Source organism: Harmonia axyridis, chromosome 6 (genome assembly GCF_914767665.1).
Source record: "Harmonia axyridis chromosome 6, icHarAxyr1.1, whole genome shotgun sequence".
In the NCBI taxonomy this organism is placed as follows: Eukaryota; Metazoa; Arthropoda; class Insecta; order Coleoptera; family Coccinellidae; genus Harmonia; species Harmonia axyridis.
In genome coordinates, this window is record NC_059506.1 from 24,816,883 (window position 1) to 24,829,821 (window position 12,939).

The 12,939-nt window shown below is 34.1% G+C and overlaps 1 protein-coding gene across 2 annotated transcripts; it reads left to right on the plus strand.

The window, feature by feature from the left end:
- Positions 1–380: 380 nt before the first annotated feature.
- On the plus strand, positions 381–12,478 carry LOC123682936 (cell division cycle 20.4, cofactor of APC complex). 2 transcript variants are annotated; one of them, XM_045621785.1, is made up of 8 exons: positions 381–497; positions 1,312–1,496; positions 2,400–2,581; positions 2,831–3,048; positions 5,591–5,881; positions 6,850–7,023; positions 10,176–10,323; positions 12,248–12,478. In XM_045621785.1, exons 2-8 carry the CDS (start codon positions 1,459–1,461, stop codon positions 12,370–12,372), a joined length of 1,176 nt encoding a protein of 391 aa, XP_045477741.1. In that variant the 5' UTR covers positions 381–497; positions 1,312–1,458; the 3' UTR covers positions 12,373–12,478. The 2 variants fall into 2 exon arrangements, with proteins under 2 accessions (XP_045477741.1, XP_045477740.1); XM_045621784.1 differs by lacking the exon at positions 381–497 and adding an exon at positions 520–666.
- The last annotated feature ends 461 nt before the right edge of the window (positions 12,479–12,939 follow it).

Consider the following 12,939-nt stretch of genomic DNA (forward strand, 5'->3'; position numbering starts at 1 on the left):
ATTTTTATTCGAATATACTGAAGATGAATCTGAAGTTGAACTTCTTGATCTATAATTACCATGAAAACATAAAATGGCATGATACTTTTTAGATATAATTTATAACTATTTCGGAACAATTTTCCCTAAAAAATATGGCATAAAATCATAGAAAAAGTATAAATATTCCTCCGTTCGAATTTCTTTCATTCAAAGTTACATTTAGGACGGAACCAATTTTTTTATTAGATTTCACAAATTTTTCGAAAATTAAATCTTTGCCTTCTTTCCATGAACTCAACACTCCTTCTGATATATTCCTCTGCATTTTGTAATTTCTTCTAACATTCGATACAATTTGTTCTGCATTAACCTGAACACTAAGACTTTTTCAAGGTTTGATCAGATAAACATAGCAATATTTCATATCGCTATTATAACTCACTTGAAAGTAAAAATAATGAGTAAAGCAAAATATTCAGATCGAATGAAGAAATTTTGTGGACTAAGACCAATAGGTAAGATGTTCATATTTGTATTGATTTATAAGAAATGGGACCAGATGTTCATTTCAATAATATTTGTTCAACTGACTGCAGTCAAATCGATGTAGAGTTCGATAATTTTTCATTAATAATTCGAATGTTAGTGACATAATACTAATTATCGATGGAATCAAACACTAGTGTGAGTTTTTATTTCAAATTATATTAAATATCAATGAAATTTCTTGTTTTTCTATTATTCCATTCGTGATAAACAAAGAGTACTCTTAGTATCTTCAAGCCATCTCAATGAATATATTCAATAATCCTAATCATATGTTTTCAATAATAGATGAGATATTGAAATAATAATGCAATTGTAGAAACAATGTTTTGAATATGATAATAACAAGTTGACATTTAAATCATTTCAAGAGGAATAAAATATCTTGATGAATATATAAACATAATATCTAACATACAAGTAAAAAACAATATATATTTAATTCAGAATTTGAAACAATATGAAATCTAAATACTAATCATATCTCAGATGAAATTATGCTTATACAAAATAATCTGATTGTTAATTGTTGAAATCAATAGGTTGATCTCTATAAGTGAAATATAATATGAGTAAATTTGTATTGTTTTTTTTTCATTTCAGATATTTCATAAAACGAATTATACCTTATTATTCATACCTGTCCCTTCTAGTCACATCAATGTACAGAATATTTCACTGCAATATTTTCCTATAAGAATTGTTTATTTATCATATCCATATATTTTACTTATATTATTAATTATAACTATTATTTATTGGTAACAACATAATATTTTACAGCTCGATTCATCATCAGAAAGGTTCATTCCTCTTCGTGGTAGTACATTCGAATCTCTCAAAGTTTCTCATAAACATCCAATTCCAGTAAGCATTTCATGTAGAGATTATTGCCGAAAATTTCCCAAAAAGGAATATGGGGTCAACTACATGCAATATTTCTATAAGAAGAATCAATATAAAGACGTGTGAGTAAAGTGATTTTATCTACCACCTTGTTTATAAAGTGTGATTCATTAGTAAAGGGTTTGAAAGTTATTGTTAATTGAAGAAATTGACAAAATCAATAAAACACTCGGTATTTTTCTCATAAAGAGAGATTAGACCTTCAAATATAGGTTATTTTGACTCACCTCAGTGTCGCCTCTCTAGCCTCAGTTTCCACCCTTTTACCAATGAATCACCCTCCTGTATAGGCTTCGTTGGAGGACTTTACATATTAACTATTGTTTCTTCTTGTTGTCGTGCCCTATTCGTTCAGGACATTGAAAATCAACATGGCAAGTTTTATTTTATTCGTAGTATTCCTAACATTTCTATTATTGTTTGTTAAACACTATTCAACAACAATTTCCATCATATTTATTGATTGACATATCTCACAAATGAAAGTATTAAGTTTATTGATCTCATAAACAGTACATATTTTCAATTTGCATAAATATTTCACAAAAATGGCAATAAATCAAATAAAATTCAAAGCGGAATCTAAAATAATTTTAAGCAACCTGGGATCAGTAACGTCACTTGAAAAAAACAATGATATATGGGAAAACAATTGTTATAATCAGTCCAATTTTTTTTTTATCAAAATCGTTTTGATGTGAGTTATAAACTCTTTACTTTATTGTGAAGAATACATTGATTCATTTCATTTTTTGAAGTATATTCTAAAAATTCCAAGCTATGAATGTCATTGAATAAGGAACTGTATTTTATAATATCGAATAACATTTCTATCTTGCTATTGAATAATACTTCGGGACTGATATATATATATATATATATATATATATATATATATATATATATATATATATATATATATATATATATATATATATATATATATTATTTTTTTTAATTTCCAGACTAGCCAGCACCTTATTTCAAAGCCCTCGTAGAGTTCTGTATTTCTCACCCAAACAAAAAGCAAGGATAGATAACGAAGATGAAGTAGATGTTCATTGGCCAGTGAAGTCAAGAAAAAAGCCATTAATTCAAAATCCAGAATACGTGTGCGATATGGCAATAGGAAGTGATTATACAAACGGTAAGTTGTCATTGAAATTGATATATCTACTACCACTTATGATCAAAAATAATCAAACAAAATTATGTTTATCTCCTACCTAAATTAATCGATAATTTTTTCCTATTTTGTCTCATCATGCAGTTGAAATAGAGGAAAATATTCATCCCATTTCCAGAACATAGATTTTTGTATTTCTTGGGAAACCTAGGGGGCGAAAACTTTTGACGATGTAGTCATATCAAGCAATTGATCAATATCATATTTCAGGGACCAGACAAGCAGTACAATGGGGACCATGTGAATTTATCACAGCAGCCTTACCTGATGGTACCATTTATATGCATTATCCAGACTTCTCTGGTAGAGAGTTCTTGTTAAAATTGCCAGGAGTAGATAATGTGATCCAATGGAACAATGAGGGAGACCTATTAGCGTTGTCACTCAAGGGCGGAAAAATAGGAATATGCGACGTAAAAATGAAAAAAGTAAGAAATGATCTTGAAAATTTCCGCATGTCTCATGAAAATTGCACTTCGTGTACCTGAATAAAATTATCGAAGTTCCGGGTTTTTCACCATAATTTGACCCTCCTTTAACTTTGTTACTAGAAGAGGTACAAAAAATGTTTTCTACAAAATTTTCACGAAATCGACTAGTGTTTTTCAAAATGATTTCACAAAACGAAATATATACAGAGTGGGCAACATATTCAAAGCAACTTAATTTTTTCAAATGGAACACCCTGTATATTGCTCTATATTTGACTAGTTCTTTTTCTCCTGATTTCGAATATATAACATATGTTTGGCCTATCTCTCTTATTCTGAGTACCACAGAGTTTCAAATTCTAAGAACCACCTGGCAAAAGTAATCAATTTTCAAGTGGAAGGCTGCGATAACTCAAAATGCCCTTTTTGAATTATCTCGTTGGGAACGATATGACATACGTTTTTCACTATAAATTGGATTTGGATCATTTGGATGCAACTCCATATATTCTCCCCTTGTAGCTTTCTTATTTGATTGTTCTCTACATAAAGCGAAAATATTTCAAATTTTTCCGCTTCTGTGTAGTACATATTCGATATATTGCTCTATATTTGACTAGCTCCTTTTCTCCTGATTTCGAATATATAACATATGTTTGGTCTATCTCTCTTATTCTGAGTATCACAGAGTTTCAAATTCTAAGAACCACCTGGCAAGCTAAGTAATTGTTTTCAATTGGAAGGCTGCGATATTCAAAATGCCATTTTTTGAGTTATCTCGTTGGCTACGATATATAACATACGTTTGTCATTGAAAAAACTATTCATCGAATATGCACTACACAGAAGCGGAAAAATTTGAAATATTTTCGCTTTATGTAGAGAACAATCAAATAAGAAAGCTACAAGGGGAGAATATATGGAGTTGCATCCAAATGATCCAAATCCAATTTATAGTGAAAAACGTATGTCATATCGTTCCCAACGAGATAATTCAAAAAGGGCATTTTGAGTTATCGCAGCCTTCCACTTGAAAATTGATTACTTTTGCCAGGTGGTTCTTAGAATTTGAAACTCTGTGGTACTCAGAATAAGAGAGATAGGCCAAACATATGTTATATATTCGAAATCAGGAGAAAAAGAACTAGTCAAATATAGAGAAATATACAGGGTGTTTCATTTGAAAAAATGAAGTTGCTATGAATATGTTGCCCACTCTGTATATATTTCGTTTTGTGAAATCATTTTAAAAAACACTAGTCGATTTCGTAAAACTTTTGTAGAAAACATTTTTTTGTAACTCTTCTAGTAACAAAGTTAAAGGGGGGGTCAAATTATGGTGAAAAACCCGGTACAATTCAAACCCTCATTTCTTCATATCATACGTGTATACAGCTCAACTCAATTCACTTTCTTCCATGATAATCGGACCTATAATAATGACGAATAATTCATTCATCAAATGTGACATTGTTGCCTAAATGTATACAGGGTGTTCCAAATTAAGTCGGCACCATTGCCAACTCCGTTCTTATTGATGATACGATTGATGTCGGTTTAATGGGCAAACTAGTAGCATTTTTAGTGGTCTTCTCGATGTCGAAAACAAACAAAAAATTGACAGTCGCGTTGTCATAATATTTTATAAAATGATATTTTTTCAATGGAACACCCTATATTTTTTCATGAATTTCGATGCGTTATAACATTCTCAACAATAGAGCTCATTTGACTTTTTTTCGTAAAGGTGAAAATAAGACAGTTGTGTTAATAGGAAACATTTATGACAAACGGATTTGATAAAGCGCTATAAAATATCGAGTAAATGTTCAAAAACTACTCCTTCTTGTTGACACATATTTGGGCCCTTCTATTGACACTATTGATTCACAAAATGAATGCGGCTAGCGAAATGGCTTTCAGATGGAAATTATCGTTTTGTATATCAATAGATACCAAATAGCTTAGTGGTGTCAATTGAGTATTGCGATATGATGATCACGGGTTCCACGAGTTCACATCCCAGCACACTTTTTTCTTTTTACTGTCTTATTTTGCTATTAGTAACAAAATATTGTCATTCGTATAAGTACAAAAAATGGTTGTTTGGACAATCATGAGGTTTTATTCAACAAATTAATTTTTTGTACTAGTGAAAGAAATAAATATTTCAGAATAAGTCGCTCATTTTCCACTTTAGGAAGAAAGGTGATATGAGCTTTGTTGTTAAAAATGTTACTATGAATCGAAATGCATGAAAAAATATAGGGTGTTCCATTTAAAAAAATATCATTCAATGAAATATTATGACAACGCGACTGTCAATTTTTTTTGTTTTCGGTATCGAGAAGAACACTAAAAATGCTACCTGTTTGACCATTCAACCGAAATCGTAGCATCAATAATAACGGAATTGGCTATGGTGCGGACTGTATACAATCCTTAAAAGAACTGATTGGAGCATATGTATATCAATATGCAAAGCTTAAAGTTATTGTTAAAACATGGATCGAATATTATATTAATAATGTTTCCACAGATGGTGAGGACAGCGAACTGGCTACCATTTAAAGGTAAAATTACCTATATCGTATATACAACCGATTTTTTAATCATAGCCACAACAATCGGCATGATAATATTATGGGACCATGATCTCACCCAAATAATTTCCAAATGCCAGGCTCACAAAGGAATAATATTCAGCGCTAAACTATCATGCAATGAAAATTACCTAGCTACGAATGGAGATGATTCTTACATCCGTATTTGGCATTTACCATCAATGAGCTTAATGTTTCAAGTTCACTGCGACTCACATCCAGTTATGGTAAGTAATACTGAGATTACATCTACACATGCTTTATTGTTTGAATTTGATAGGGGGTGTGGGAAAATGATAAGTGTTATAATGTCACTCTTCTTTATTCCATTTAGTCGACGTTTTGATCCCGATGGGGACCTTCTTCAGGACTCTACAATAGCAATAGAAAACAGTAAAAACATAATACATCACAAAGCATGTAAAAATGAAAATAGTACATACCGAAATATAGAGTTGCAAAACAAAAAATCCCTCCCACTGAACTGGTCATAATGAATCAAAGAAGAATAGATGGAGCTAATATTATTCATTATGACCAGTTCAGTGGGAGGGAATTGGATGAATCACATGGAGGGAGAATTTCCACAAGTTCTGCAGTCGTAGGGATATTGGATTTCGGTTCATGGCATCTTTTAACAATCGCATCTGTTCTGAGTTCGGAGAGAGTGAATTGCTGCGACCAATGTGATTTAATGCAATTCTATGTTTCATCTGTCATGTGCTTGTATTCTGTGGAAAGTCTGGTTGACAGCATTTTTGACAACCTCTCATTTGATTATTCTGTTTACTTTATTTACATGATTATAATTGATTTCTACTCCTTTGCTAACGAAGTATCAGATCTTTTTTCGCTGAAATTGTTGATGTTCTTGTTCATTGTTTTCTTGAAAACTATTGATTTGTGTTCAAATAAGATCTTTACAACTCTGTATTTCGGTATTAACTATTTTTATTTTTACATGCTCTGTAATGTATCATTTTTGACTGTTTTCTATTGCTATTGTAGAGTCCTGAAGAAGGTCCCCATCGGGATCGAAACGTCGACTAAATGGAATAAAGAAGAGTGACATTATAACACTTATCAATTTCTTACACCCCTTATCAAATTTATTACTATTGTTGTATATTGGGAATTAAAATTGTTGATATATATATATGATAACAAATTATCAATGATAAAAACTGTTTTTCAGGCAATTGATTGGCATCCTTGGAAGGAGTCAGTATTGTCTATAGGAAAAAGTACCAGAAATAGCTTTTGCACTCTTTGGGATATCAACAAACCAGAGAACGTTCACACAGGAATAAATCTTAATGGCGCAAGAGTTGACTGTCTTGCATTCAATCCTAATTCAGCCGAGTTGGTGGTGAGTGCAAATCTTATTGCTTCATTCTTCTTCTTCAGGTACCGTCTTCGTTCCGAAGTTTGGCTATCATCAAAGCTATGCCTATTCTCGATACTGCAGAGCTAAACAATTGGTAGTTATTGCAATTGTACCATATTCTCAAGTTCTTCAACCATGAGTTTCTTCTTCTTCCTATTGCTTCATTACCCTATGTCATTTTTCATTTCCATTTTCATGCCCCTGCCCATGCTAAATTTCTCACAAATGTCTGCTAGTACTATAAAACAATACTATGACAGTTGTTCTGGGGTTGGATTCAGATTTAAATTTAATTGAGAATGTTCCGCTTCACTGCGACCTATTGGTCTATTGTGCTCCACATCACAGCTATTATCTTCATAACGTGATCTTCAGCTCACCTTCCAGTTCCAGAGTTCTAATGAACTCCAGTATCTGGGATGGCTTCAAGGAGCCTAATTCCTCACTTCTTCAAGTTCTTGTACAAAGCAGATTTCGCGTTGGTTAGTTATGGTGGGGCATTCCGTCACCAGGTGATCCGAAGTTTCTTCCTCTTCTTCACAGAATCTGCACTCGTCATGTTCTGCTAGACCCATTCTCATGTGATATTTCCTAAGGCGACATGTGAGGAATCCAGTGAGGAGGTATAGTATATTCTTGCTAAGATCCAGATAGTTCTTGGATCTCGCAGTGTAAAAGTTTCGGAGAAACTGTTTGGAATGATTCAAACAACGAAGATTCCGTCAGAGTGTTTCTCTTTCGGTTTTTCTCTCCTCCTGAATCTCCTTTTTTTAGGTACAATTGTCTATGCCACAGAAAGGTCTTTTCTGGCAAGTGTGTTGACCTCTTCATTCCCTCTATCCCGAGTGGACAAGAATCCTGAATAAAGAGATCTTTGTTATTGTTGCCTATTTCATTTAGTTTTCTTCGGCACTCCAATACCATCTTAGAATCGATGATATGTGAGGTCAGTGCTTTGATTACAGTCTGACTATCAGAATTTAACTCTATATCACATTTCTGATAGTTTATTGCTAGGTTAATCTCTACACAACGTTCTATTGCAAGTTTTAGGGTTAAATGCTAACACGACATCTGAAACTGATGAGGCACTAGTTTTTTCAATCTTCAGTACAAAATTTATGCTCACCTCCTGAGAATATAATTTCAATAGCAAATTATCATGTATGTGGGTTTTGAACTAATTTCAGCACTAGTCATGTTCAGACTATTATCTATAATGCACACTTGACTTGGACTTTGAGTGGCCTGTCAATACAATACAAACAATTCTGCCGTCATTTCTGATTTTTGCCTTTCATTGGGTTTGAGAGATTTCAATTTTGTTTGAATTTATTCCATTTAGGTTTGCAAGTAACTAACATTTGCTAAGTTATATATCGACAGACTTATCGCCATAATTTAATCTTACTTGTGGTATTACTAGTACGTATTTAATGCTTTTGTAGAATGAACCAATCAAGAGCACTTGTCATGTTCGAATTTTCTATAATCCAAATTTGACTCGTGTCTCTGATTGGCATGTCAAGTTTCAGATATGCATGTGATTCCAGTTCAATGACAAATAATTCTGCGTCATTCCAGATTTTTCACCTTATATATTTTTTTTTGTAGGAATATCCTGAGTAAATTTCACTCATTATTGAGTTTATCTCATGATTTTATCTTCTATTTCATAACTCGAATGAGTTGCTCAAAGAAAACACTAAGAAGACGAATTGTCTTTTCCATACAAATAAGTTTTGTTATGACGTAAATCGATTGATTCATCAGGAAAAGATGTTTTCCTACAACTGCTATTGAAAGTAGCGAATTCTTCATAGCTTACTCCATTTCAAAACTATGTATTGCTCATACTGTGGGAAATATTATTTCTCACGGCACTTTGCCCACACCTCGCTTGGTAGACCAATGAAATTGGGCTTTTGAGTCGTTTCTATGGAAACGCAATAAATTAGCATATACTGTCAATGAAGGCCATTTTGATTTGAATCAAGTTCATTACTTGAATTATTGAAATTTGTGCAGTTGTAGGAAAAGTATAGTGTGCAACATGTAGAGAATAGTACACTGCGCAACAAGTGGGGAAAGTCCAACTTTTCTCGCGAGTGTGGAAGTTTGTGGCACGAGCCTGAAAGGCGAGTGGCGCAAATATACGACCGAGAAAATGACTTTCTCTACATGTTGCACACTATACTTTTCCTACAACTGCACAGATTTCAATAATTCAAGTAATGGACTTGATTCAAATCAAAATGGCCTTCGTTGACAGAATGTACTAATTTATTGCGTTTCCATAGAAACGTCACAAAAGCCCAATTTCATTGGTCTACCAAGTGAGGTGTGGGCAAAGTGCCGTGAGAAATAATATTTTCTACAGTATGAGCAATACATAGTTTTGCAATTGAGTAGGCTATGAAGAATACGCTACTTTTCATAGCAGTTGTAGGAAAAGTCCTTTTTCCTACAACTGCTATGAAGGACAAAGCTTACTCAATTCCAAAACGATGTATTGCTCATACTGTGGGAAATATTATTCCCCACGGCACTTTGCCCACGCCTCGCTTGGTAGACCAATGAAATTGGGCATTTGAGTCGTTTCTATAGAAACGCAATAAATTAGCACATACTGTCAACGAAGGCCATTTTGATTTGAATCAAATCCATTACTTGAATTATTAAAATTTTTGCAGTTGTAGGAAAAGTATAGTGTGCAACATGTGGAGAAAGTCATTTTCTCGCGAGTGTGAAAGTTTGTGCCACGAGGCTGCAAGGCAAGTGCCGCAAACACACAAGCGAGAATAGTATATTGTGCAACAAGTGGGGAAAGTCCAACTTTTCTCGCGAGTGTGGAAGTTTGTGGCACGAGCCTGAAAGGCGAGTGCCGCAAACACACGAGCGAGAAAAGTTGGACTTTCCCCACTTGTTGCACAATATACTATTCTCGCTTGTGTGTTTGCGGCACTTGCCCCACAATATACTATTCTCGCTTGTGTGTTTGCGGCACTTGCCTTGCAGCCTCGTGCCACAAACTTTCACACTCGCGAGAAAAGTTGGACTTTCTCTACCTGTTGCACAATATACTATTTTTGAAGAAACACGGTTGGAAAACTTTTTTAACATTGTTGTTGTAGGTGGGATTTTGGCTTGATCGACCAATAGATGGGAAATTGCCTCATAACATTGTAGTACAGAGTAACCTCAATACAGTAGTAGATGACATGAACTTTCATTCAACAAGATTGTCATATCTACTATGGGATAAAAGTGGAAAAAGATTAGGTGAGTGAAATAATTATACAAGTTCGATAAGTGCTCATTATCATTCGATAAAATTTCATATCATCTTATTTTTCAACTACATAATACAAAAACGTACAACTTTGCTTCCGCTGTTTTATCCGGAATTCGAGGCTTTATTGTAAAAACTACTTCCTACCATCTTTTGGGCAGCGTACAAAGCCCGTGTTGAAAAGCCTGGTCATCTGTTGAAGCGATCCACGAATCAATTTAATTTTTTACTTCTTCATATGACCGGAAGTGCTGGTTTATCGAAACAATTGATAGTCCGTGGGAGCAACGTCTTTAGAATACGGTACGTGGTGTAGGACTACCCATTTAAACGTTTTCAAGTATATCTTGGCAACTTTCGCAACATGGGTACGAGCATTGTCATGCTGTAAAATCACTTCATCAGACATGATGAAGTAAGAGACCTCTCGTTGTATTGCGTAAAAAAAATTGCGTTCGATAACGTTCGCCTATGATAGTTTCAGTTGGTTTTAACTACTCATAATACACTACGCCGAGCTGGTACCTTGAATATTCGGTTTTGCCGTCGACGTGGAAGCATGGCCCTATGATTTTCTGCACTTGGGACACGTGGGATTATCGTAATGAACATATTTTTTCGTCTCCAGTCACGATGCGATGTATGAATCCCTTCCGTATTTGCATTGCAAGCAACTGTTCACAACAAACAAACGCCGTTCAATATATGTCGGCTTCAACTCGTACGGCACCCAATTTCCTCGTTTCTGAATCATTCCCATGACTTTCAGGCTTTTCGAATTGGCTTGTTGCGTCACTCCCAATGATCTTGCCAATTTTTGTTGCGTTTGACACGAGTCTTGATCAAGTCTAATGCCTCCAATTCTGCATCTTCTCTTTTCCACCGCCATGCTGGTCTTCTACGTCAAAATCACCGTTCTTGTAGCGTTGAAACCACTCTCGGCACGTTTTTCCACTATTAGCGGCCTCGCCCTAGGTATTTGAGAGCATTCGATGAGCCTCAGCTGCAGATTTCTTTATATTAAAGCATTAAATTAAAACCTCCTGGAAATAACTAGAACTTGGCTCGTAAGCTGACATGTTTAATCGAAAATAACTTTATGATGCAGACACAATCGACTTATATTTCGATGGCGTTATGTTAACAAATACCTAAGCTTATTGAATGACATCTACAATCTAATCATTTCAACTACCACTTACCGCAACAGCCATCTATTGCAAACCGGCGGAAGCAAAGTTGTACACCAATATAATGAGAGTTTACATGCAATCATATTCAGTAGGTATAGCATGAATCACTCGCAACAAGTTTGAGAGCGTTGCAAGACATGTATCATACGTTATTTTCATTATATCTGCATCATAATTGGAATACAATTCTGGGAATCCGAAAAATGTTTCTTTCAATTTGTTGATGACAGGATGACTTGCCGTACAGGCAAGTTCAAATTTGATATCTAATGATGAAATCTCAGAAAATAGAGCAGTTAGAGCAAAATGGTACATTTTCAAGCTCTTTTTCGAGAAACGAGCTGAACTGAAAACCTGCTAAGCCATACCATGCGAGCTCGGGTTATAACCACCACGTTCCGCTATACAGATTTGAGGTTTATAAGGCAGGGGCCACCGAGCTGCCTTATTGAAGATTCCATCAGTTGTCATGATATGAAACACCGCTATTTGTCAACAATTTCAATATTCCATGTGGACCACTAGCCAAAACATCTGAAATTTCTTAAGATGTTTTCCATCATCCTGAATGAAAGCTTTTTACCTTCTCTTCCATATTTGTCTATTACTGGCTTGACTCAGCCAGTTGCATATCTCTCGCATATCGCCCATTTTTTTATCATGATGTAGGTTTAATGAAGAAAAAAGGAATTGCCAATTAAAAGTCTAATTTGTTTTATAGCATCATTGGGGCCTGATGAGAATTTAGCTATATGGAATTTCTTCGGTAAGGAAAAGGAAAAGAAATATAAATTACCAATCAAGGAGACCAGTATTTTCAAAGATAACATATATAGTATAAGATAGAAGAATTCTGTAATTATTTATATTTTAACCATAAACTTATTGCATGTCGTGTTTTTCTGTACATTTATTGTCTTCAATTTTGTAATTAAATAATTTTACTGCTTGATGTTTGATAGATTTAATTTTGACTTTCGATTCTGATTTGATTCGATAGATTGACTTTGGATTGTGTAGGTACATTAACTTTTTGTACAAATACATAATCATTGAGATTTGAATCTAAACTTAAGTATACCTTCTGTCCATTTAGTTTCATAATTTTTTTTTCAATTGTTTTGGTTCAAAATAATTCAGCTTTCTTAGGGGTGTAAATTATGCACTATATGAAATTGAGAATAATTAGACAATGGGCCGTGTCACAAATCAATCAAAACAATGGCAAAATTGCGAATATTGGGCTTCGAATTGCTTCTGCATCCACCATATTCGCCAGATCTGGCCCCCAGCGATTTTTTACTGTTCTCAGACCTCAAAGGAATGCGCGCTGGAAAGAAATTTAGCTCGCATGAAAAATTAATCGTCAAAACTGAGGCCTATTTTGAAGCGAAAAACAAATCGTAGATACTA

What these genes read in the sequence shown, in the direction of transcription:
- LOC123682936 (XM_045621784.1), top strand. An exon ending in AGGAAGTGATTATACAAACG is followed by an intron (nt 2,582 to 2,830) that starts GTAAGTTGTCAT and finishes ATCATATTTCAG; the next exon opens with GGACCAGACAAGCAGTACAA. An exon ending in TAAAAGTGGAAAAAGATTAG is followed by an intron (nt 10,324 to 12,247) that starts GTGAGTGAAATA and finishes TTTGTTTTATAG; the next exon opens with CATCATTGGGGCCTGATGAG.